The sequence below is a fragment of the Talaromyces atroroseus genome, assembly GCF_001907595.1.
Source record: "Talaromyces atroroseus strain IBT 11181 chromosome Unknown scaffold_1, whole genome shotgun sequence".
Lineage (NCBI taxonomy): Eukaryota > Fungi > Ascomycota > Eurotiomycetes > Eurotiales > Trichocomaceae > Talaromyces > Talaromyces atroroseus.
The window spans coordinates 1,104,141-1,125,021 of record NW_017971433.1 but is presented as its reverse complement, the minus strand read 5'-3'; the positions used below and the strand labels follow the sequence as shown (position 1 = coordinate 1,125,021).

Here is a 20,881-nt window from a genome sequence, read left to right as displayed (position 1 = left end):
GATATATGCTACGAGTACGAGTACGCTGTAAATGCTACAGAATACGCCGAATCATGCACGTGGATTGTTCGAACTGCCGACTAGAGCCGTACGACGACGATGTAGTTACGCCTGTTCCTGTTGCTGACCTGCGTCGCAGGGCGGGAAAATCACTATCCAGCCGGGAAAGGTTTTATCCCTCCCCCACATCCATTTTCCCGGGGAGGGAAGTATAAAAGATAATATCAATCAACACATCATCTTCTCTCCTGGAATTGCAATCTTGTTTCAGGATATAGTACATCCTACCTTCTTTACCGACATTATCACAATGTCTACCACAGAGGAAAAGCCTACTGGCGAGTATCGCCAATACCTGCCCGACCTCGGCGGCGTGCGCTTTACCACCATGAAGAGCCAGGATGCCCATGAGTATGCCCACGCCTTCAAGACAAAGCGCATTCCACCTTGGCTGTACGCCTTGTTTGAACATTGGAGGGACCTGTATGAGGAGCCTTACCAGGGTGTAACATCAGACGGTAATCCTTTTCCTCTCCAGTCTCTCCAAGCAACAACTTAGGGCATGGCGGTGTCAATAAACGTAACTGACGCTTCCGGAAATCCAACAGGGATCATTCGCCAAAACTTGTTTACCATTCATGACGAGGGATTACCTGTTGAGAAGATTGTCGCTTCGGTTCAGGACTTATATAAACTATTAAACGACGAACAGCGTAGAGCTGTCTCCTTTCACATAGATTCCCCCGAGTGGCGCACATGGTCCAACCCGGAATTCTTGCTTGTGCACAAGGGTCTGCGACTAGATGAAATTGACGTACCAATCAGAGATGCCATTCTCAAAGTACTCGAAAACACCCTGTCTCCCGAAGGGTATCAAAAAGCAGTAAAAGCAATGCGAATCAACCATTTTCTGGGAGAGCTAGTTGAGTCACCCAAGGTCATGAATGAATTCTCCTACAATTTTGCCATTTTTGGACGGCCTTCCACCACACGACCATGGGGCTGGACATTCTACGGTCACCATCTCTGTCTGAATATCTTCATCTATAAGGGACAGGTTGTTGCCAGCCCATGGTTCACCGGAGCCGAGCCTAATGAGATTGATTCCGGCTCTTACAAGGGCACTCGAATCCTTCAAGTTGAGGAGACACTTGGAATCCAGCTCATGCAATCGCTGCCGTCGGAAGTTCAGAAAAAGGCTCAAACATACAAGCAGATGGTCGATCCTGAAATGCCTCTTGGCCGCATCAACAAAGACGACCAACGACACTTGTGTGGCGCGTACCGCGACAACCGACACGTCCCTTACGAGGGTGTTCTCGTCTCCGACTTCACCGCGGAGCAAAAAGTCCTCGTCTATGGGATCCTTGAACAGTACCTATTATATCTTCCGAAACAGTCACGGGATCTCAAAATCGAGCAAATCCGGAAGTACGAATCAGAGACATATTTCTCCTGGATTGGAGGGTTTGAGGACCATGATCCCTTCTACTATCGTATTCAAAGCCCCGTTATTCTGATCGAGTTTGACCACCACTCTGGTGTCTTCTTGACAAATGAGGAGCCAAAGAAGTTCCACATCCACACTTTGCTTCGCACACCTAATGCGGGAGATTATGGTTATGCGCTGAGACCACTGATTCCGCCTGTTGAAAGCACAATTGCGAAACACATTACTTGGGACTAGAATCTTCATGTATATATATGTCAAGTTTTCGTCGTTTTTATTATCTTATCTATGAGCATTAACATTTTAAACTCGAGTAAATACCAACTCGAACGGCCATAAAAAGATGAATACGAAATCTATGTTCCGTGAGTGATACATGGGTAGGATCAATTAACCATGCTCCCAGCTTGCTGATTGAATTAGGGCTCTCGGTAAAAACAGGTAGGAAGAACTAACAAGTCAAAACAAACTTGAGCATGGACATCAAAATATTGGCGTGCCAACAACATTAGAATACATTAGAAAGCGTTTCCCATTGAATAATAAAAAAGTAAAGAAAGAAGAAGAAGAAGAACAGGGTCTTCAATGGTATCAAAGTTGAAAGTGAACCAATAAAAGAAAAGGAAGCTGAACGAAAGTGCGGACGCATGACTTTGAAAAAGAAGAAAAAGGAACCCTAAGTGACAGACAAAATCAATACGCATCCGAGGCCAAAACAGAAGTTATTTGCGATTCTTCCGAATCGCTTCATTCCAACCCCCGGCATCCGGGTTACTTAACACACCCTCAACTGGCCGTATGCTACTATCGCTATGGGAGCTGGTAGTTTCAAAGCTGCCACGGCTTCCTTGGGAGGCTGCATCGTGCGCGTATAGGTTGCGGCTTGCGTGATATCGTTGAGTTGCCTTTCCTTGCTTTCGGCGGGCGCTGTCAATACCCAAGTTATTTGATGAAGGCATCGCCCTCTCACTAATGGTAGGTACTCTCATGGAGCTCGACGCCGGACTTGAGCTTCGGCTTTGTGCACTGCCGGCATCGTGCGAGACACCGACGTCGAGGGCGGCGAGGAGGGCTGCTTGAAGCATCTTGTTCTGTCGTTCCAATGTAGCAATCCGAGACTCAAGATGGTGCAATACGTTTACGTAACTTATATGAGAGTCACCGGCTCCAGGTGGGAGAGAATGCAGCAAATCTTCCGAAAGTGAAGATAAGTTTTGGTATTTCAACGTTGCCTCTTGTTTGATAGATTGCTTGCTTTTAGCATTTGCAAGACGTTGGTTCACCTGGCGAGTCTCGGATTCACCATTATCCCTTATAGAGATGTTATTCTTTAAACGACGCGGCCGAGGGTCATGCATCTCGTCATCAGAAGATGGTAGCAAGGGGGATTGAGGCTGGAAGTTGCTGTGAGAGAGATTCTTTGTAGCATTCGCCGGTAGAATAGCTGTCTTCCCATGTTTGATAGAAAAACTGTCTATGGAGCCACTTGTAACGCTGACACTGCGAGATAGACCTCCTTCGTAGCCATTCAATGTAGAAATAGACCCTGGTAGTGAGGTTGTGGAGTTTCGCCGCCGAATATGTGGCGCCCCTTGGGCGTTCAAAGGAGGATTTTTTGGAAGAGGGAACTCAGGTACTGTGCTAATGCGATTCCATCTACTGAATCTTACTTGATCAGTCTGGCCCCGAGATTCAGGTTGTGGCTGATAACGACCATCATGCTTCAATGAATGCATCCCTGATCCAGCATGAGCACTTGTTTTCACTCCAGGAGCGTATTTCCTTTTCTTTGCATCAATGTCTCGCATTCGTATGGCGTGAACATGAATCGCCCGGCCTTGCTGAGATTCAGGCCTGGAAACAGTAGGAGAGGCGGTTCTCGATGACTGATCGTCGCTCGAGTTGTGTGATGCGTCTGAAGCATCAGTACTTCTATTAGAATAACGGGATGATGGCCGACTTCCAATCAACGATCTTTGTAAGTGCAATTTGCGAGGATTCATACCCAATACCGGACTATCCCGATCTTCCTCTCTATATTCTAGTGGAGCGGAAGCTGGCTGTGCAGGCGTCGATGCGCTCCGGTCCCCTTGAATAGGCTTGGGCCCAACAAGGGCATCCGCACTTTGTGGTAATGAAGGTAGAGGTTTGGCTGGGGGCGGAAGAGGAGCAGCATCAGTCACCACATATAATGGGGCTTTCTTGCCCTTTTTCTTCCCTTTTATATACATGCCTGACGCGACATCCGGAGTTACACTGCGAGCACGGCGGGACTGAATGGGAATTGGCGAAAGGAGGGCTCGTGGGCGTGGGAAACTGGCTGAGCTAGGGCCAACAACAGTGGAAGGAGGTTGAAGTAGGTTGGTTTCATCATTCAAATTGCTTGAGGGCCTAGGGACAAAAGTATTCAACGGTTGAGAGGAATCGGGTTTGGAGATGGAAGGAGGCATGCATTCAGCGACTAGCTTTAATGGTATGGGACCCGCGTTGAGATGGTTTGGCAGGTTGGCATCAGCTTGCGACAGGGGTAATAGTTGATCCGTACTCCTTGAAGCTTTGGCGTTGATCTTTTTGGCAGCTTCAGCGCCGTCATGTTTGTTTTCAAGCAGGTTTCTTACGAATAAAGGAGTGTCGGTCACCCCCTGGTTCAAGGAATGAGGTGCGGTATTGTCCTTGATAGCGCCTGAAGCTGTAGTGGTGGTGGTAGCAGCAGCAGCAGGGACGCCATTGGCAACGCCAGAAGAAGGTTCTGCTAACGGTGCTTTTTGTGATGTCCTTTTCTTCTCAAGACCTAATCTCTCCGTTGCGCGCAGAAGCACAGCAAGGCTTTTAGCGTCATCGAAATCCGAATTGGATCCACAGGAGCTGTCATCGTCGTTCTTGGACGTGTCAGGTCTATTCTGAGGCTGCCTGTTAATGGCCACCTGATGGCCCTGGGCCGGCTTGTTTAGTGTTAGTGTATCTCTCTCTGGACGTGAATCACGACTGTGGCTTTCAGCCGTATTCCCTAGCTGGCGGCTATTTTCGTTTCTACCATGGTCTTCACGACTTGGTGCTGCCGCACTATTGCTGTTAGAGGCATGTGCTGGTAAATGAGGCTGTGACTGGGCTTTAGCCTGGTATGGTGGTGGATCGCTGTCGTGTGAATATAATTCCGGGAATGATGCAGAAAATTCGACAAGCGCAGCCAAATCTCCTAGACTCAATGACTCACTGCGCAAGTCGTGTAAAGGCAGTTCGATTTGCGAGGTCGATCTTTCTTCGCTCTTTGGTATTGAAGTTAAAGCATCGTCGAGCCATGGACGCCCGATCGCTTCCACGTCCTGCTTTGTGCGTGATGGACGAGACTTATCCGTCAAATCTTCGAGGCTGGGTAGCAAGCCTTCCTTATCATGCCTCACATGCTTCGTGCGTGATGAGCGAGGCTTATTACCGCCCAAGTCTTCTAGGCCCGGTAGTAATCCCTCGCGTTGTAAAGCCACAAGGTGTTGGCGTTGTGTCTTTAATTTTTCAGATGAACTTGAAGCGCCAGAGCTCTTGATTGAGGACCTCCCGGATTTTGTTTGGCCCATGTCTCGAAGGCGACGCTGGCCTGCCTTCAATAGGTCCATGTCGTTGATCTGGGAACCAATTACCGATTCTGCTTCGGTTTCCTCTGGCGTCTGGAAGAAACGAACTAGTTCTGCGATATTCTCACTTCGCATAGGTCGGCTAGACGCCCCAGCGGATCGAGGTCGGGGCTTGCGCAGTCCTGGTATTCGGGTGTATTGTTTATAATCTGTGAGGGCTACTGTGGGCATGATAGAAAGCTTTGTTGGCGAGCCAGAGAACTTTTCAGAAGGTCTGTATGTTGGAATGACTGGACTCGGCGCGGCAGGACCGTCGGGCATGGAACTTGATCTGTTGAATCGTTCTTCCGTCCTTCCTTCGTTTGGAAGATCGGGGGATGATTGCGCTTTGAGAACAAGACGCGAATGACTGTTGAAAATGAGGTCTCCAGACTGGCAAATTGCTGGCGAGATGGATGTGATAGAAGCGAAGGTGGGCGGTGCTTTTACAGCACGGGCATCAAACACATTTTATATATGATATATATATACAGAGGAGCAAGTAAAGGCAAAAGAAAGAAGCTTTCACAGATGTTTGGGGAGCATCCCGTAGAGATAGAATGACCCAGGCCCAGCATCCCAGCGCATTCTTTAACTAAAATCAAAGGAAGGAAATAACAGGCGAAAGACTATGGTATATAAGTCAATATCCTAATATAATTCAGGAGAAAAAGTAAAGAGATCGGAGAAAAAAAAAAGAAACCTAAATATGATTGCAATGGGTCCATCTGACTCCATCGATTCACATTTGGCCAACGTCCGGCATAGACTTATCGTACTAGCTTTTCGGGAGCTGCACTGTAATGCCCCCCTCTTTGCACCCCCTTGATACAAAGGTTGATAGCTTCGAAGTTCATTAGAGACGGAAGCCTTCCTGGATCATACATGTGAAGACAATGAACCATCCGCCAAGCGAAGGAGGCTGCTAGTAGATCTAGACCCCTTTGTTTATCGGATTCAGGAGTATCCAGTGCCCACGCTAGACGACTAGAGGAAAGTCATCAGAAATGAACCGAACACCGGTCACAATACAGATTAAAGGGCCAGCTGCTGCAAGAGGAAGAGGGACTCGCGATGAGATCACAGACGGCGATCATGAGGGGTGTACCGGGATCGTACAGCAAGGCGAGCGCATGCATTTTTGATTCCAGGTTGCCGCAAGATCGACTGGCAAGGCATTCTATTCGATGGAGTCAGACAGAATATAGACCTTTAACGTTTGCGTGTGGGACGCGGAGTTGGTTGAAGCTCTGAAGCGCGCGCATTGATTGGCCGTGTTGGGAACCACGGCGCCGGGATAGCTGATAATGCTCGCACAGACCCTGTCAACAGTGGATTCGGCTGGGGTCAGCAGCGATCACCCTAGAGAACTATTTGTCCGGAACAAGCAAGGGATGTGAGCCATGATGCGCTTCATAGCGGAGAGTCAGCGCTAAGGACGGGGGACGTCTGAGTGTCGGCGGTGGCGCGGGCGGTGTGGCGGGGCAGTTGGCCCTAACGAGCAACTAGCGCTGACTAAGCGCTCTCCTGAGCATCCGATTTGCCTGTCTGAAAGCGAGAGGTCAGAAAAGAGTCACTACGACTCGCGAGCAAGGGATATGCGCCTTAGCAATCCATAAGTCACCTTGGGGGGCGTACCTACATGGCCGTCCTGCACAGTACTGCGTATGCACGCATACGTATACTCCGTGGCATGCATGGCCTCGGAGTCCATAGAGCCACGACTCAACTTTGCATACTCCGCTCCGTACATAAGCCTGGGAAACTTACTTTCAACAAAGATAGGGGGCAGGAATAAGTGTGCATAAAACAAAAGCATTATTTAAGACAGTGTACTCTGCAACTCTTTGACGCTTGACTCGTACACGATTGTTAGTAAGTTAACTAGTTAATTAACTATGAACGGAGTAATAATCAATGTACTACGTCCTAAACGTGACACGCTGCAAAGACAATAAAAGACCGACAAAGAGTTTACTCCGAGCTGTGCAGAGGGCATCATCCATGGGTGCTATGATTTCGTTTCTAGATTAAAAAGAAAAAAGAAAAAAAAAACCACACTCAAAAAAAAAAGAAAAGGCATAACTTCTCCAAGGGAGAAATGGCAAAAGAAAACAAAAACAAAGAAGCCGTCTTGTCCAGGTAGAAATGACCGAGCAGCTCGTCATGAAAGAGAAAATCAACCAATAAATCAGAGGAACACAAGGTAGTCGTATTGACCGAGTCAATCACCTGGGCTTTGAATAATAAGAGAAGGCGAAGAAATATGAAAGCAAGACAAAGCCTGGAATCAATTACAATTCTCCGAATGGAGTATTAAATGGTGAATTCGGAGTACGTACGAGCTATTTTCTAGTAAAAGTTACATGTCGTAGAATATTTATTTTTTTGTTAGATCTGATATATTTGATTGATCCCTTGCGCGTTTTCGGACAAGTCCAAAGTTTGAAATATTGCCCCTTTAGGAAAGGATTTCGAGATCCCATCACATAGGTCAGCCCACCAGGTAGGCATACTAGATCCATTGAATTGAATTAATCGGTTTCGAAACCGAAATAGCGATTCTTCTCTACAGTAAGGGAAGTTCTAGGGTTGATGAAAGTAAATATCTGCTCGCCCCATCTAGTTCCCGATAACAGTTCATGATAATATGCGTCTTGAATGACAGTGAAACTCCAGGGCTTTTTATACCGCCAAATGCTACTCTCAAATGCATAAAATCTCCACAGACGCCCTGGAAATGCGACAATAAAAATGTAAACCTATTTTCGCCGTAGGGAAGAAATTCAGACGAAAACTCCCAAGTACTGCTTGCTATATAAGCCCCATAAAAGTCTTCGGTGCAAGTAAACTCCCGCCAATGGCGATAAAATTCTTCCTCGCAGTACCAATTCATGCATAATATTTCAAACACACCAAGCTCATCTTTTTCTGGGCCGAATGAAGGGATCGGCCTCTTTTCTCTTTCGTGCTGGTATCGGAGGACGCGGTCCATTGTTTGGTCTGGCATTCTTTGGCCCTCGTGGTGGTTGTATCATCTGCAAATGTCATATATGTTAGAAATAAAGTACCATCGGAGTCGAACACTCAGGAGCATGTATCTTACGTTGTTGGATTGCAAGGTCTCGAGGTTATGAGTGATGCTTTGGTACCTGGGGCCATCTCGAGAAGGATTGACCAGATTCTTTATATGCTCTGTTAAATGGATATGATAGAAATCAGACGATGTGATGAAGCAACTTACACTGGGTGGCTCCTGTGGGATCTCTGCATCCACTTTGCGCTTGCTGCTCTTTGCAAAAGGTCCACTAGGCGGAAGTTTTCTCTTCCCCGATGGCTGCTGAGGCTGAGGGCGCTGTGGAGGTGGAGATGGGGATTTAGTAGAGACTTTAATAACCGGGACTTGGGGATCGTAGTTCCGCATATGCTTCTGCTTGATCTCCTCCCGTTTGGCCTGCTGAGCCTGTTTATGACGCCGCTCCTCATTGGCGATCCTGTTCTTCTCTTTGTGAGACAGAATCTTCTTGGACTCACAGCTCTCTGCCAAATGTCCAATCTCGCCACACATCAAACAACGAGGTGCAGTACATCTGATTTTTGTATGACCAGGCTCCTTGCAGCGGAAGCATATGCCTTTAGCCTCTCCAAGAGCTTCTGCGTTGTCACAATTTCTTGTAAAATGTTCAAAACTACCACAGCAAGCACATGCCTTGGTATCGTCAAGTCCATTAGAACCCCCAGACGGACCAGTGATCACGGGACTAGGGGTGTTGCGGGCAGACACTGACTCCATTTCATTAGACGAACGAGTCTCAGTAGGCGTCTCTACTGCCGATGAATTCGACTCGTTAACATCGGCGTCGACCATATCTACATTACGATATCCGGTGAATTGTGGACGCTGCAACATCGCTAGGATATCACCGTCTGTGTAAACACTGCGTTGTCTGGCGTCAGTGATAAGCTTGTTCCAAAATTCTCCTTGGACAAGAGACTGAGAGTTTCCAAGAACCCATAGTGACGACTTGGCACGAGTCAATCCGACGTTCATACGGCGAATGTCAGACAAGAAACCAATGCCCTTGTTCGACGCACGTACACAAGAGAAAATAATGACCTCGCTTTCTCTACCTTGAAAGGCGTCGGTTGTGTTGAATTCGACCTTCGTAAAGATGGCGTTACCATATCTCGCAGCGAAACGCGTCTTCATCTCTCTCAATTGACCCTTGTAGGGTGTGATAATGCCTATCTTGCCAGAGAACTCGAAAGATCTGAAATCAGTAACTAATCGCTCATAAAGCTGCATTGCTACGTTCAATTCAGCGATGTTAATGAGCGAATGACCCTTGGCAGCACTTTGATGGAGTCCCTGTACGTCGAAAAAGCGGTATGGGCTAAGTAATGTGCTATTATGCCATGGACGAACACGAAGCTTAGCCATATCCGGGCCATCTTGTAGTCGACCGTCGTAGAAAGTCATGCTGGGGAAGCGACTGATTGCAGGATGCATACGGTATTGAATATCCAAAAGATGAACGTCATTGGGGTGGTTAGTTTGCATTCTAACAAACAAGCTTTGTTCATATTGGAAACGGGAAGCCGCTTTGGATAGAACTGTTGGTGGAAGCTGCTTGGGATCTCCAACGAGAATGCATTTTGCACATCCGTACTTTAGGGGAATAAGAGCGCTTAACTCGATAGATTGGGCAGCTTCATCGATAATCACAGTCTCAAAGTCAATACTCAAATTCTGGAACATTTCATGTCCACTGCCACTCAAAGTCGCACAAATAACATGAGCACCATCAACAATTTCTTGTTGAATACGACGGCGAGTGAGGTCGTTGTTACGAGCAATGGAATTATTGCGATCCCGAGTATTATCGATTTCTTGGCTGAGTTGTGTCCGCTTCTTTTTGAGCAGTTCAAATTCACGTTGAAGATCGTCCGGAGGAGTTTGCCCTTTCGCCCTAAGCTGGTCTAGTTTGGTCCGCATCTCCTTGAATGCGGTGTCGGTAGTCTTGTGCTCTTCATAAATCTTCTGAAGATCCTTTTCCCCTGAGCCTTTCTGGGCGGATTGATTAAGACGTGCGTTGACAAGCTCATCCAAAGTGACATCCAACACATTTGCATTGATGGCGTCACTACGACCCAAGCGAATGACAGAAAGTTTTTCTGAACGGCCTTGGAGCGTTTTTACCCCTGCTTTGAAACGCATCACGAGTTCGTCGACAGCTGCGTTACTAGGAGCACAGACAAGAAGCTTCTTCGCGACTGAAGCTTTCCCTGGAGGAGCGGATGCCTGCTTCTCACCAGGACGGGCAATTGCCACGCTCTGTTGATTGCTTAATGAATTACTCATCAACGCTCCAACAAGAGCAACAATAGTTTTCGTTTTGCCCGACCCTGGTGGACCTTGTATTAATGTGAATGCATCATTGTCCAATGCAGACTTGATGGCTTTGGCTTGTGCCAGGTTGACGGTGTAGTTGTCAACCAATGGCTTCAGGCCTGCGTCATTATATTTCAGAATTGGCGAGGGTTTCGCTTTGATAATCTCCTCGCATAGATCATAATATTGCAACGCCATAAGGGACCCATACTCACGCTCCAATGGAGTCAATGATGTTATTCGTACGGCCCACATGGTAGCCCCTGGTGCAATGGAAGAAATGATTGGGTTTCCAGGATTGACCCGGTATGACACTTCGACGATACCTTTCTTCCTATTAATGCCAGAGATCCTAGCCAAGCAATGGGGAGAGGACTTGTCATTTGCGGGGCTTCTTGACTTGGATAGCAAAACGATATCAGCCTCTCCTAGTCCAAAATCTTTAAGGTCTGATGCATTTTTCAAATTTGTGCTAACTTCCATGAACGAATCAACAGAAAGACGAGTTGCCACTGTAACCTCAAATGGCTTGAAGTTTGCTTCTTCCTTTGCAGATTGAAAGCCCTGCCATGCTTCTAAGACCAGCAAAGGCTCAAAGGTTCGTTGGTATTCGATAGGATCTCTGAAAGTAGATGTAATTAGGGAATAATCTGTACGGCCTGAGTTCGGAGGCAGGTCACCGCTAGCGAAAAAGTCCCACTCAAGTAAGGTACGATGAAGCGATGATAGATCTGGAACCAATCGAGCCCGCATGTCTTTAGCCGAACGCCATTGTCTGACTTTTTTCACTGGTCCTTGCTGCTTAAGAGCTCGTCTTTTACTTTCCTGGTATTCCCTCACAGCAGCCGGGGTTGATGCAGCTTTCTTTCCAAACAACTCTGTGTCAATCTCATCGTCGCTTTCTTCTTCTGATTCCGATTCTGATCCAACCATCATACTATCGATGGGAGTATGATCTTTGCCCCTTATACCACCCTGAACCCCTGAACCTTGGCCAGCAGTTTGTTCTGCAACACCAAGTCCTGAAATGTTCTTTTTCAAGCGCTGCAGCTCCGCAAGATCTCGTTTCTTCTTAGCCTCTCTTTCTTTTTCGCGCTTTTCGCGAAAAGACTCGACTGCTAATGATGGTCGAGAGGGGGGTTTGGGAAGAATAAGAGGTGATTTTGTCGCCGCAAGTGATTTTTTCTGGGGTTGACTGGCAATGCGAGCTTTATTTAATTCAACGGATCGTGACAATTGCATCAGCATTTCATCAGGAACGGAAGAATCCTCGTAGTCTTCTTCGCTTGTCGACCGATTTGGAGTCGATCGGCCAGAGGAATCGGTTTGTCTTGCAAAGGCAGTGATAGAGCTTTGTTTTTTCAAAGCTGCGGTCGATGCAGTAACAACCGGTTTCTTATAGTATGCTTCCAAAGCCCTCACAAGCTCTGCTTTCTCACGTGCTATCAACATCGTTTTTATACTGCCTGTCACGGCGACATTTTCGATTATTTGGAGAGCACTGCGGTCGACAGTCGTGATATTCAACTTGCCAAGTCGTCGAAGAATCTTGGAAACCAGGCCAACCAATGTTGTAGCAAGGTACTCATCCTTGAGCCTGAGCCATTTCACCATTCCTTTCATCGTGGCCGTGGGATGTTGCAACAGAGTTTCTCGTACAGAATCTTCTTGCGATTGGTCGTCCGCACTCATTGCGCTGGCGAACACGGCATACTGAGCAAAAAGAAGATCTGCAAATTGGATTGTGTCACGGCAGAATTCAAGCATTACCTTCTTATCGTTTCCTCGATTATGCCAAGCTTCAGTCATATCAAAGATGGTAGTCAAAGCTGACCATTGACGTTCCCAAAGAGTTTGGACTTCCGTGAGTTCCTTTTTGTTTGCCAACTTTCGGGTCCTGAGTATGCCGGTCTGAGTGTCACATAAGATATCAATGATGTCCGTTCCAGTATGAATCATCCTCGGAGCAGAGCCGAACGTCTTTAACGTGCTGATACGGAAGAAAGACCACCCAAACCCGTAGACGGCGGTCGAGAAGAACAATTGCAGGAGATGAGAGATTGCATCTCTTCTTACAGACTGCCCGCTCACATTCTTGATGAGATCCACGGCTGCTTGGTAAGTATTCAAGTCGGCAGAAAATAGAGCCGATATCAGCGCACAGCTAGTATCCTGGCTGGCGAACAAAGCATCCAGATGTTCCGGGTCGAATTCGGCAAGACGCTCAATGATCTGGGCTGATAGATGGGTAAGGTGGCCGTAGATAACATTATAATGTGTTTTCTCTCGGCTATCTTCACCTTTGGTAGGAAATTTCTCAAGACCTACTAGATCTAATATACCCTTCAGTGCTGCCGTCGAAAGGTCTCGGTTTCGCTCGCTTAATTTCGCAATGACAGCATCCCAAATGGCCGGGGAATATGTACTGACCCCATGATGCAGGGTGGACTGATGCAGCAAAACTTCATAGTCCGTCTTGAGGGACTGGCATTCGAGAGCAAGAGTGTTGCTGACCACGTCCATGCAACCATTGATAATCAGCCGACCCCTTTCACCAGCGCCGTTTATCTCCGGTGTAACAAATAGATCGATATATTCCTTGACGACTTCCAAAGTCTCAGACAGAACAACGCGTGCGACTGATCCTCTTGATGATTCATTGTTGGTGAATGTGCGTAGCGTACAGAGGAGCACCTCAATTCCAATAAGAAAGCATTGGAAGCGTGCAACTGATGGAAACCTTGTGTCTTGATATCGTTTGAATAACTGAGAGACGATGTATCTGCAAGCAGGTGTCTGGTTGATATTCTTCAACGATGACATGAAAGGGGTGGTCCATGACAGCATATCGTGCAGTGGGGACTTGGATAGCGGCACATCCTCCGTAGATTCTAGAAGGAAGGCATCGAATTGGGGGTTATTGAAAATCTGCTCTGCTATCGCTTGTGGAGAAATAGTCTGCATGGCATCCCAAAAGTCACCTGGAGCCTTTTCCAAGAGTAACTGGATAGCGTTCAATAATACCCGCAAGCCAGGTGACTGTATTCCAAGGTGTTCCACGGAAAGCCGGCAGGGATCGATGTCTAGAGCACGGAGGTGATGAGTGATCTGATCTCTATCAAGTCTCATTATGATGATTCGGAGGCCTGTCCACAATCGGTTGATAGCAGCAACGTCTAGATGTTGTTGCTGAGGTGAGACGGCAATGAGTGCACGGGTCAATCCATCTTTCACTGCCCAGTCAAACTCAGCTGAGGTAGGAGCACGGCGGAAACGAGACCACCCATGAATGGCCCAGTGATTCCGGACTGGATCGGGATCAAATAGAAAGTTTGTCAAACCCGGGACATAATCGGTGAGCTTCAGAGTACGCTTCGTCTGAATCATTCTAAACGGGGTATCGAAATATTCCTTAAGCAAAGCATCATTGCGCTGCATCACCTCGGAGCTCAGGCACTCAAAAATCGCTAGCAATGAAGACGTTCTCAAAGCATCCAAGCCTATTTTCTCTGGAGGAACCGCATTTAGTTCTTCGAGAGCTATTGTCAAATTCCTTTTCATTCGCTTGATATCCCACTCCTCAAGCAGCCGCATAAGCTTTTCAATATCCTCGTCGTCATAGTTTTCCTTCAAACCGTCGGCGAGAGACAGTTTCCCTCTGTGATACATTCTGATGCAAAAATCGCAGCTTTCCAGCGTGTCATCGAATTTCCGCCACAGCCAGTCCTGTAATTGTTCCAGTCCATCTTGACTGAAAGCCAAAATTGGCAAGCACGACAATGCCTTGTCTCGGCGTTCCATAGCTCGTTGGGACTCGTCCTCCCCGTCGGGGCCATCGTAGCGCCCATAATCGTCTCTTCTCTGTCGCGGACAAAGTAGGTGGATGCCGTCTGGGATCGTTTGTAGTTCCCTAGATAGAAGGGCAGTCAGGATGAAACTCACGACCAACACACGTGGAAGACAAACCCACCTTATTGTGTCTAAGACCTCCATGATGGAGAAATCGAATTAGACAAGGGCCTTCACCGGCAAGGTATGTTAACAAGCTACTTAGATGCGCAGTAGGAAAATGTACTCCATCGCAGAAACTGCCCTAAAAAATGCGTAAATCACCACTCAAAGAAACGTAGCAAAACGTATGAAACCGGAACTATGTGTTGCGAAGAAGAAGAAGAAGAAGAAGAAGAAGAAGAGAATCAAAAATAATCATGGATGAAAACGACTTTACAAGAGCAATCGACCATGCAGTCACAGTATATTAAAAGATTGAAGAGAGGGGAGGAAAGAAGTTGTTGTTCGGTCAGGTTTGGTGATGCTTGAGAATAATCCCGGCACATCACCTGCGCTGATTGGCCCACAGCCAAAGCGGCAAAGCAATCTCTTTATCCACTTAACGCGTGTGGCCGACAAAACGCGTCCTCAACTTTACTTACTTTTATTTTACTACTCCGTGTATGCTCTACTATACTTCTCTCTTATGTCTATGACCCTCAGCATGCGAATGAACACTTAGCATGTTGACAGAACTAATAATTGGCTTCGATTGCAGATACGCTACCTATATGCGTGCGCAACGACTCGCCAAACCAAAAACTTCCAGTGCATCATGGATATTGCCATAATATGGACGCCACAGCGACGTTCAAGACACATCTTAAAAATAAGACAAGACAAGCCAGTAAAAACGGTACGCGACTTCACCATTGGTTGAAAAAGTAATAGAAAGAGCTGTTCGGTAGAGAAGTTGAGAAGATGAGAAACAAAAGAAAAAATAAAGAGGGAAGAACAGCCGAATATATAGAATAGGTAGATATGTGGTTATGTGGTAATGGAGAAGACGATGAAGAAAACAAGAGAAAAAGGGGGAAAGATGCATGAGAATGCGAGAACAATAAAACATGAATTCCTGCGCCACCAGCCTTTTCAACCAACGCCATCTATATGGAAACACAACAGAAAGAGCAACAGAGACGAACAATTCCCCTCAGAAATCCTGAAATAAAGCTCATATAGACAAATAAAAATTTCAAATCAAGAATGAAAGTGACATCAAGGACATATAGAGTGAGATACTAACATGGGAGGAGAATAGCTATACAGCATGTACATCATGCGGGTTCCTCAACGGACTGTGAGGAGTTTGGGGTTTCCCACTGGAGGATTCGATTCGCAGCAATGGATTGCCGTTGGGAAAGTCATTGCTGGTCACCGAGGATCTTTCCCGGTTATTATGGTGTATGGTGAGCCCTGGTTCCCGTGCAGGGTCCCACGAGCTGAGATGTCCTTCATTTCCTTGATTTCCGCTGAAATCAAAGCTATCCGCTGTAAAGGTTGTGCCGCCGCTACCGTTTTGACTACGTGGATTGTGAGTGGTGGTTGTCGGTGCGATAGAGGGCGGGTAAAAGTGCCGCTCATCCTCAAAGACATTGGGTGTATGCCTCACCTGGGGCTCGATGGGTTTAACCACTGAAGAAGCATCACTGCCTGCGGAACCTTCGCCTTCGATGACCGTTTGGGAAGGGTCAGACGCCTCAGATTCCTCCAAATGAGCGAACTTATTTTGTGTCGCCTGCTCACGGATAATATCCACATCTGTGGGAAAGAAAACCTTTTGAAACGCTTTGATGGCAAATCGGGGGAGAAGACAAATCACGACAGTGACCAGAAGCACTGTCCAATAAGCCAAAGACCCGAATACTTCTGCCCCAAAGTTGTAAAACTGAGCAGAAGCAGTTGTAGAGGAGTAAACACCGGTCCAGAAATAAAGGAGGAGATTGCTAAATAGGTTGATCACGACAGTTAACCAATCCCACCTATAAGAATTCAGCAAAACGTAAACGTTGCTTGAAATTATTGCCGCGGAAGCAACCAGGATTCCAAACTGTTGACGGGCATCCAGATTCAGTCCGTCCCCGCGATGAAAGGTAGCAACGTTGTATAACAGATAAGGCATAAAGAAAGCCATCACGGACTGATACAGGCCGTCGATCATGTAAAGCCTGTAGGATCAAAAGTTAGATTGCAATAAAGAGCATGTATGGCCATACTTACCAGAACTTCAGGTGTCCCCATTCCTTGCGCTCAATGCCGCGCATGTATAACTGAGGGACGGCTAGAGACACTTTATCATCAACATCCTGGTCGAAAATTCCCATGAAGATAACAGGAAGTGAGGTAAAAGCCAAGTTGATCAAGACGACATAGGTGTAATCATAAAGATAGGATCCATCGAAACTGTTGAAGAGGGAATACCAAAACAGAGCGACAGTCCACACAATTGTCTGAGCGAGAGACAAAGGTTAGTAAACATATGTTTATCAGGATGGGCAGAGATTAGGGGAGCCCTCACTTTATAGAAGAAATTGGCAGTAGCCTCTCCAAGGCGTCGATAAGCCCATCGGCCATGTACAAGCATGAGACGTTGCAAAAACCGAAATTGGCCGATAGCATAATCAGATGACATGACTGCCTGTCTTCCTTCCTCACCGGCAATACCGACACCGACATCTGCTTCTTGAATCATAGCCACATCGTTGGCACCATCGCCTATAGATAAGGCCATGATGTTTAATCCAGTCTTCACCATTCGGACAACGGCGGCCTTCTGTGCAGGGCTCACACGGCAACAAAGAACAGACTTGCATCGCTTGCACAAAAGCAAAAACTTCTGCTTCAATTCGTCGTCAAGCATAAGTCTCAGTGTGTCTCCATCAATAATCAATGCATGGGTGGCAGCAGGTGGTGTGTGGTCTTTGCGGGCAGCGATCAACTCTTCGTCCGAGCCTGTAATACCGAACCGATCCAAGTACTTCTGTAATTCAGAGGCTGCAACATCGGGTTTGTCGGCAGGAACGTTGAACACGATCAGTTCCATCTCATTGTTCAAGAGATTGCACGAAAATCCAATGTTGATAGCAGTTTCGACTTTGTCGCCAGTTAGGACCCATAGCTTGATACCGGCACGGGCTAGCAACGAGATAGTATCCGGCACGCCGTCTTGCAATCTATCTTCAATAGCAGTACCACCCAAGAGCATCAGCTCTTGTTCGATTGCACTGGAGACTTCTTCCAGTTTATCATCGCGGTCAACAAGAGCAGCAGCAGCTAAATCATACGTTTCGTTCCAAGCATGGTATTCCTCTTCACTAAGAATACGTTCGGCAATACAGAGAGTTCGTAGACCTTCTCGAGCAAATTCTTCGAGATGATTAGCAGTAGTCTTTCGAAGGGCTTGCTGCTGGCCACGCGCAAGTCGTTTGTAAATGACGCTGTCTGCACCCTTGCAAAAAAGTCGAATGGTACCATCGGGCATGCGAATGATTGCGCTCATTCGTTTCCTTGTTGAGTTGAATTCTAATAGATTGAGGACAGTGTATGCACGCTCTTCGCCCAAGACGTTAACAATCAAGTCATCGTCATTCCTGCCCAACACGGTAAAGCCACAGTCACGAGCAGTGGCGACCAGAGCTGCTTCGTCGGGGGACTGGGCCCTAAATTCTATCTGCGGCGGATCACCGGGGGTATGCTCGGTAATGACAGTGTGACAGAGAGCGAGAGCAACCATGAAGCTTTCAATAGCCTGCGCTTGATCGCGATTCGATTGATCAGCAAGATCGGTTGCAAAGTCAGGTGAGACAAAGGTCAGCTTGTCATCGATCAGATATGGATTGTCGTGGATCTCTCTGAAAAGCTGTAGCGTGCGCACTCTGGCCTCTGCGATTGCCTGGCGAGCCTTGGCAGCCTCCGCTTCAACATCGAGACCTTCGCGACGCTGCATGCCTAGCTGCGCTTCAGTGTAAGCTTCGCCATACGAAACACCATTGATGGTACACTTCTTGAACTCCATAACATTCTGTGTCAGAGTTCCGGTTTTGTCTGAGAAAATATACTCAATCTGGCCAACGTCATCAGAGATGTTCCACGACCGAGGGACACAGCCCGTGCCGAGGCGTTCGTAGACCATTTCCAAGTCATACAAAATGAACAGTGCCTGGCAAGACCGAATAATTTCCAGAGTGATATAAAGAGATATAGGCACGAAGGTCTGGTACAAGATAAGTCCCGCAAAAAACGCGACGATACCTTCCACTGGTGGAGTACCGCCGTAGGAGCCATATTCAAAGAAGGTCCAAGAGCCTTGTTGAGACCAGAATATGCCATTGGCAATACCGTTGACCAAACACAGAGCAAAGAGAATAACGAAGTTGGGAATAACATTGTAATTCATCTGCCGAGCAAGTGCCGGTCTTTTACTGGGAGTACTTCCAGAGTTCAGCATAATCTTTGTCTCGGGACCGGTGAAAACAACGACGCCTAGAATCCATTCGGTATTCTGGAGACTGCAGCCACGGAGAAGTAGGTTATTGACGCCGATGGGCTCCACTCTATCCTTAAGAGGGCCGTTTGGATCTGCCTCGTCTCGCTGCTGCCATCGGATGGCCGCGTTATAGTGTTCAAGATTTGCATTGGGAGCCTCGCTCTCGATAAAGAAGGAGGACTTTTCACAATCTCGAGCGTGCTTGACTAGACGTCCACACTGAAGCGCTTGTCGTACTTTCAGATTCGTCTCGCCATCCAAGTTCTTAGTTTCGATATTACAGGCTCCATCAGGGTCGGAAGAGGAGAGAACGACAATATCAGCTGGGATCTCGTCCCCATTGTACAGTCGAACGAAATCGCCAACTTTCACACTCTTCCAGTGATCTCGTTTGAAGCGCGCCGTCCCGGCGGTCTGTTTTAAGGGGTCCACAACAGTGCCGGCCCTCTTCCCACCGGGAGCAACACTGTCCCGCACCGCCTTACCGGTCTGTATGTTTTTATTTGCATCATTCGGACCATCAGGCCATGCGATTCCCTGGCTGTCACTGTGCGGATGTGGAGATGATACTGGGGTCATTTGGATAGCGTCTTCGGGGCCGTAAGATTGTCGCATAGAGTACACGGATTGGCGATAGGTTGCCATGGAAATCCGCCTGTCGTCCTCAACATTTGCCTCATCATCCACGGGATCCTTGTTCTTGGATTTCTTCATCGATCGGTAAATAGAGACTACAGTGCGCGTACAGGCCTTCTTGAAACGGCGCCACGAAGAGACATGCTCTTCAACTGCATTGACGTTGGTCCAATCGGTCAGTCGATAGACGGGAGAATTATTCAGCTGGTTATCCTGCATTGTACGTCGCCAGTCCTCAATGGCGTCTTTAATCGCTGTCAAGACAAGAATGACAATCAGGGGCGTGGCGTTCAAGCCAGGATCGGTGACACCGAAGATAGGAAAGAACTAGAAGTATATCAGCATTCCCATTCCGGGATAAGAAGTCCTTAGCCAGGAGGACTTACGCCTAGAACGATGATAAACAAGAAATACAAGTTTGCGATGTTTTGAAACTGGAACCATAGGTTTTTGGGCACGAAAGAAAGTGGCGTATACTTCGCGGTACGAATTTTATTTCGCGGGAAGTCAATCTTCAAATTGCCATCCTCGTCGCGTTCACTGTCGGGTATGGGCATGTTGAAATATATGCGCCGCGCGGGCTGGACGGCTGGGGTTTCGCCATCGTCAGTGCTACTTCCAGCCGAGTTTCGTTTTTCCGCGCCAGAAACATCTCGTTTGTGAAAGCGATCGACGATGGAGACCCGTTTCTTCAGGCCGCTCGAATTTCCCATGCGCCGGGTGGCCCAACGTTGTCTTTTTGTTGGCTTCGAGATGTCACTGTTAATTGGCCGCAAGGAATTGTCATTTCCTTCGCCACCGTCGTTTGGCTGAGCTCCAGACATAAGGAAGGGCTGTGATCACGCTCCGGAGGGCATATAGTGTGATTGGTGTGAGGCGATATCAAGGCGAGCGTTGCTAACTACCAGCCCCGTTGTCGGAGCATTCGATCGAGATGGCGGATCCTGACGACGCAAGAAGTCCGCCGCTGTGTTCTCCCTGTCGTCGTTGTTGTTGTTGTTGTATTAGGATCAAAGACAGTAGGAGCGGATTAAGCGGCCGCGGTGAGGGCAAAGAGCAGGGCCGGTGAACAAAGGCGTTGTTACCGTTCTAATAATCAGGGGAAGGGAAGGGGAGGAGAACGTGGCAACGGCGCCGGCGGAAGGAAGCGGCTGGCAGGAGCGAACGAGGGACAAAAGACTCCTTTGTAGACAGCCGACCGACGAGCGCTGGGGTAGAGAGAGATGCGTTTGCGTCAGGGGAGACGGACGAGAGGAGATGGACGAGAGACGATGAGACGAGGCCAGATAGACAGGAAGGAGGGAAGGCGTGGAAGAGATTGATGCAGTCTTAGTAATGCCGCGCGGGAGCGGATGGAGAGGCAGCCCGTGGCTGTTCAGCCGGAGTTTACGGCCAAGCGGTAACCAAGTGGGTGTCTCACTCGACTGACTTGCACAAAATGTTTAAGTTAGATCCGAGTACTTATCGTAGCTGGTACC

General features: G+C 47.7%; 4 protein-coding genes across 4 annotated transcripts; 1 reads left to right on the top strand and 3 right to left on the bottom strand.

The window, feature by feature from the left end:
• Positions 1-310: 310 nt before the first annotated feature.
• On the top strand, positions 311-1,687 carry UA08_01471 (hypothetical protein; the record flags this gene model as incomplete). The annotated part of the gene is made up of 2 exons (XM_020261139.1): positions 311-518; positions 609-1,687. 2 exons carry the CDS (start codon positions 311-313, stop codon positions 1,685-1,687), a joined length of 1,287 nt encoding a protein of 428 aa, XP_020123428.1.
• Positions 1,688-2,172: 485 nt separating this feature from the next.
• Positions 2,173-5,340, bottom strand: UA08_01470 (hypothetical protein; the record flags this gene model as incomplete). The annotated part of the gene is made up of 1 exon (XM_020261138.1): positions 2,173-5,340. One exon carries the CDS (start codon positions 5,338-5,340, stop codon positions 2,173-2,175), a length of 3,168 nt encoding a protein of 1,055 aa, XP_020123429.1.
• A 2,639-nt stretch (positions 5,341-7,979) lies between these two features.
• On the bottom strand, positions 7,980-14,443 carry UA08_01469 (hypothetical protein; the record flags this gene model as incomplete). Its single annotated transcript, XM_020261137.1, has 3 exons — positions 7,980-8,096; positions 8,303-14,360; positions 14,421-14,443. 3 exons carry the CDS (start codon positions 14,441-14,443, stop codon positions 7,980-7,982), a joined length of 6,198 nt encoding a protein of 2,065 aa, XP_020122927.1.
• A 1,099-nt stretch (positions 14,444-15,542) lies between these two features.
• Positions 15,543-20,227, bottom strand: UA08_01468 (Phospholipid-transporting ATPase DNF1; the record flags this gene model as incomplete). Its single annotated transcript, XM_020261135.1, has 4 exons — positions 15,543-16,449; positions 16,502-16,731; positions 16,800-19,730; positions 19,790-20,227. The coding sequence occupies 4 exons, from the start codon at positions 20,225-20,227 to the stop codon at positions 15,543-15,545; spliced, it is 4,506 nt and encodes a 1,501-aa protein (XP_020122926.1).
• Positions 20,228-20,881: the final 654 nt, after the last annotated feature.